This window comes from Chenopodium album, chromosome 18 (assembly GCF_948465745.1).
Source record: "Chenopodium album chromosome 18, dcCheAlbu1.1, whole genome shotgun sequence".
NCBI classification, from domain to species: Eukaryota; Viridiplantae; Streptophyta; class Magnoliopsida; order Caryophyllales; family Amaranthaceae; genus Chenopodium; species Chenopodium album.
In genome coordinates this window covers 21,593,538-21,597,324 of record NC_137851.1, presented here as the reverse complement: position 1 = coordinate 21,597,324, position 3,787 = coordinate 21,593,538, and the positions used below count along the sequence as shown (strand labels likewise).

Here is a 3,787-nt window from a genome sequence, read left to right as displayed (position 1 = left end):
TTTAACGTTATAGCTCGACGTTCTCCACCTTTCAACGTGGTTTGTGAAGAATCATTTTATGAAATAGGCCAACAAAAGCACCATCAAAATATTTCTTGAGCCAACGGCTATTGACCATGAAAGAAGATGATAAATCCTACATAGAAACTTCAACGACACCATTTGGAAAGACACTTTGAACCAAATAAGGACCACTCCATCTTGACATGAGTTTTTAGGTGAACAACTTCATCTTGGAATCATAGAGAAGAACTTTGTCACCTACACAAAACTCCTTTTTCTCGATAAGCTTGTCATGAGCTTCCATAGAACAAGCTTTATAGGTGCTTGCACAATCATAAGCATCAAACCGAAGTTCTTTTAATTCATGAAGATCCAACCACCTTTGCTCTCCCGCACTTGCTAAATCAATGTTCATTTTCTTGATCACCCAAAGAGCACAATGTTCAAGCTCCATTGGAAGATGGCATGATTTTCCATAGACAAGACGGTATGGAGTGGTGCCGCTAGGAGTCTTAAAAGCCGTTCGATATGCCCATAAAGCATCATCAAGCTTGTCCGCCCAATCTTTCCTATTCCTAACAACCATCTTCTCAAGAATCAAATTAATTTGATGATTGGACGCCTTAACTTGTCCACTAGTTTGAGGATTATAAGGAAGGCCAAAACGTTGATGAACACCTTGATTTTTCAACATCTTTTGAAAGGCATTGTGCACAAAATGCGATCCATTGTCACTTATCACCGCCTTGGGTACATCGAATCTTGGGAAAATGATCGTTTTGAATAACTTCATCACCACCTTATGGTCATTTGTTGGGGAGACAATGGCTTCAACCCATTTCGAAACATAATCAACCGCCACAAGAATGTATTGGTTCCCAAAAGAAGAAGGGAATGGTCCCATGAAATCAATACCCCATACATCGAAAACTTTCAACTCAAGGATAGGTTGTTGAGGCATCTCGTTCCTCTTTGAAATGTTTCCGGTCCTTTGGCAGCGATCACAAGACTTGATGAAACCCTAAGTCTCCTTGAAGAGATGTGGCCACCATAAACCACTTTGGAGAATCTTTGAAGTGATTTTTGAAACTCTCATGTGACCACCACTAGGATCCGAGTTGCACATCTTTAAGACATTTGGCACCTCTTCATTTGGGATGCAACGACAAAGCAAACCATCAACTCCTTGCTTGTACAAGATAGGATCATCCCACAAATAGTGTCGAGCTTCTCTCTTGCGCTTCTTCCTTTGATTCTTAGAGAATGATGGTGGAAACTCCCCACATGCTAGAAAATTAACCAAATCGGCGAACCTAGGGAGCTCCTTCACATCGATGGCATATAAGAAGTATTCAAGCATTCTATCTTCAATGGAGAACCATTATCTTGGGCTTGGAAGTCCTCTAGGAGAGAAAGATGATCCGCCACCACATTTTCCGCTCCTTTCTTGTTTCAACCTCTATATCAAAGGTTTGAAGTTCAAGCACCCACCAGAGCAATCTAAGCTTTGATTCCTTCTTAGCAAAGAGATATTTGAGATTCGCATGATCCGTGAAAATAATGGTCTTAGAACCCAACAAATAGCAACAAAATTTTTCAAAACCATGCATGATTGCTAAAAATCCATTTCCGTTGTTCTATAATTACAATTCGTTGAGCTCCATTGAGGGTTTTTGACATATAATAGATGACATGGAGCTTCTTATCAATCCTTTGACCCAACACACGTCTGATGATTTTTGCTAGTTGATAATCCTTGATTGATTGAATCATTGCAATTAAATTGGTTGACATGGTAGTGCATGTGATTAATTAGACTAGCAGTGATCAACCTATAAGATTAACCTAGATTGCATTGCAAATGTCAATGACATGAACTCTTTATTTGAGAATTGCTTTAATTAATTGATTTTGATTGTGATTTTCCTAGTTAGCCATTCATAGTGATCCCTAGCTTGGCTTATAGGAGATAACTCTTGAATTCATTTGATTGCAACTATTGTTTGTCCTTTACAACGTTTGAATTGATTGAGTGATCCTTCAATTAGCTTAATCATTGAGCTTGCATGTGGAACCAATATCCCTAGTGTTTAGTATATTGAATTCCTCGATTAATCTAGTTTTGTCGATACCTTAGTTACCAACCGCATCTTCCCTGAATCTTCGAAGTAGCTTGGCCTAGGCTATAGCTTGCACCTACTCATTCCCTTGGGTTCGACCCTTGACTTACCATATACTCGTATTGGGTTGGTCTAGTGTTTATAAATTTTCTTTGGCTCTAAGAAAGGGTAGAAAACAACCTACTTTTCGCTACGTCAGCTCCCTGAACGGGGATTATAAGACGACTAGAGAATATTATCTCTCAGACGTAAAACCCACGGCCGCAGCAGCCGAACAGGGGAACTAGTCAATAGACCTTGATGATATCAAGACCCTCATCCAGCCCCACCAGCCGTAAAGAAAAGAAAAACTGATCAGTTGGTGGTGGTTAAAAAAGAAAAGCAATAGCAATCACTGACCGGGGGCGGTCTCACGACCTCCGTGCCAAGCCGGATGACGAGCACATTGATATTCTTCTTGATGATAATCGTCCAGAGCGAACGGTCTGGGTGGGGACGGTTGCTTTTGAGAAGTTAGGTGCAGACCTACACCTTCTACTGAAAGAATTCAAAGACATTTTTGCCTTTGAAGTGGAAGAGATGCCAAGCATTAGCTCGGATCTTGCTGTCCACAAACTCGCCGTGGATCCAAAATAGAAGCCCATCCGGAAAATGAAAAGAAATCACGGCGAGGAAAGAAGTCAGGCGGCAGCTGCCGAGGTCAAAAAGCTGTTAGACACTGGGTTCATTTGGCCATGTAACTTCCCTGATTAGGTTACTGTAGACACCTAAAAATGTATCCCCGAAACCAAACCCGATGATGAACAATCTTTCACCGCCATTATTGGTCGGGTTCAATATTTAATCCCGAGAGTGCTTAAAAATCGTATTACAATTTAGTTTTTAATAGTCCATGGATCAGTCTTGATGTTTAGTCAAAGCATAGTTTATTTTTAATTTTGGCCCAGACCTTTTTATTTATTTGTTTGTTTTATTTATTATTTTGACCCAATAAATAAATATTAAATCAGAAATGGCCCTAAATTATCAATCGGCACTTAAAAAGGCTGAATGAAATTAGGGAAAAAATGTATTTAGACGGAAAAATGGACGTAGAGTCTGCCGCGTCACGACAAAATGCACCGTGTCACAGGGCTCACTACCGCGCCACGGTGTGATTTCTCATGACACGGTGCCAGTGCTATGACACGGGGCAGCTCCGTGTCCTTTCCGCGTAAACCCTTCACGCGTTTTATCTCCCATAACCTAATTATTTCCCGCGTCACACAAAATTTCCCCGTGTCACGGGATTTTCTGCCGTGTCACAGGAATTTTTACCGTGTCGCGGCATTATTTTTTAGGGTTTTTATTTTTTTAGGGTTCCGTGTGTTCCCTCTACTCATTTTCCCTATAAATACCCCCTTATTTCTGATGTACGGGGCATTAATGAACTCTCTTTTTCTTTCTTCTATGCTCTAGTCTAAACATTAGCCTACCCTTCTTCTTTCAAAATTCCCTTTTCAAGCACTCCAAGGAGTCCATACTTTACTCGAGGTTCTGTCCTTAAACCAAGGCGTGAAAGGAAGAACTGTTTGAGGGTTTGGCCCCAAATCAACTCAATTTAATTTAATTTAATTTAATTATTTTTTTATTGATTTTCCTTGAAGTTACTAACTCGTTTATTA

General features: G+C 40.2%; 1 protein-coding gene across 1 annotated transcript; it reads right to left on the bottom strand.

The window, feature by feature from the left end:
- Window positions 1–214: 214 nt before the first annotated feature.
- Window positions 215–589, bottom strand: LOC145591985 (uncharacterized). Its single transcript, XM_081648460.1, has one exon. It carries the CDS (start codon window positions 587–589, stop codon window positions 215–217), a length of 375 nt encoding a protein of 124 aa, XP_081504586.1.
- Window positions 590–3,787: the final 3,198 nt, after the last annotated feature.

Coding starts and splice junctions, on each gene's coding strand:
- LOC145591985 (XM_081648460.1), bottom strand. CDS start 589: ATGGTTGTTAGGAATAGGAAAGATTGGGCGGACAAGCTTGATGATGCT.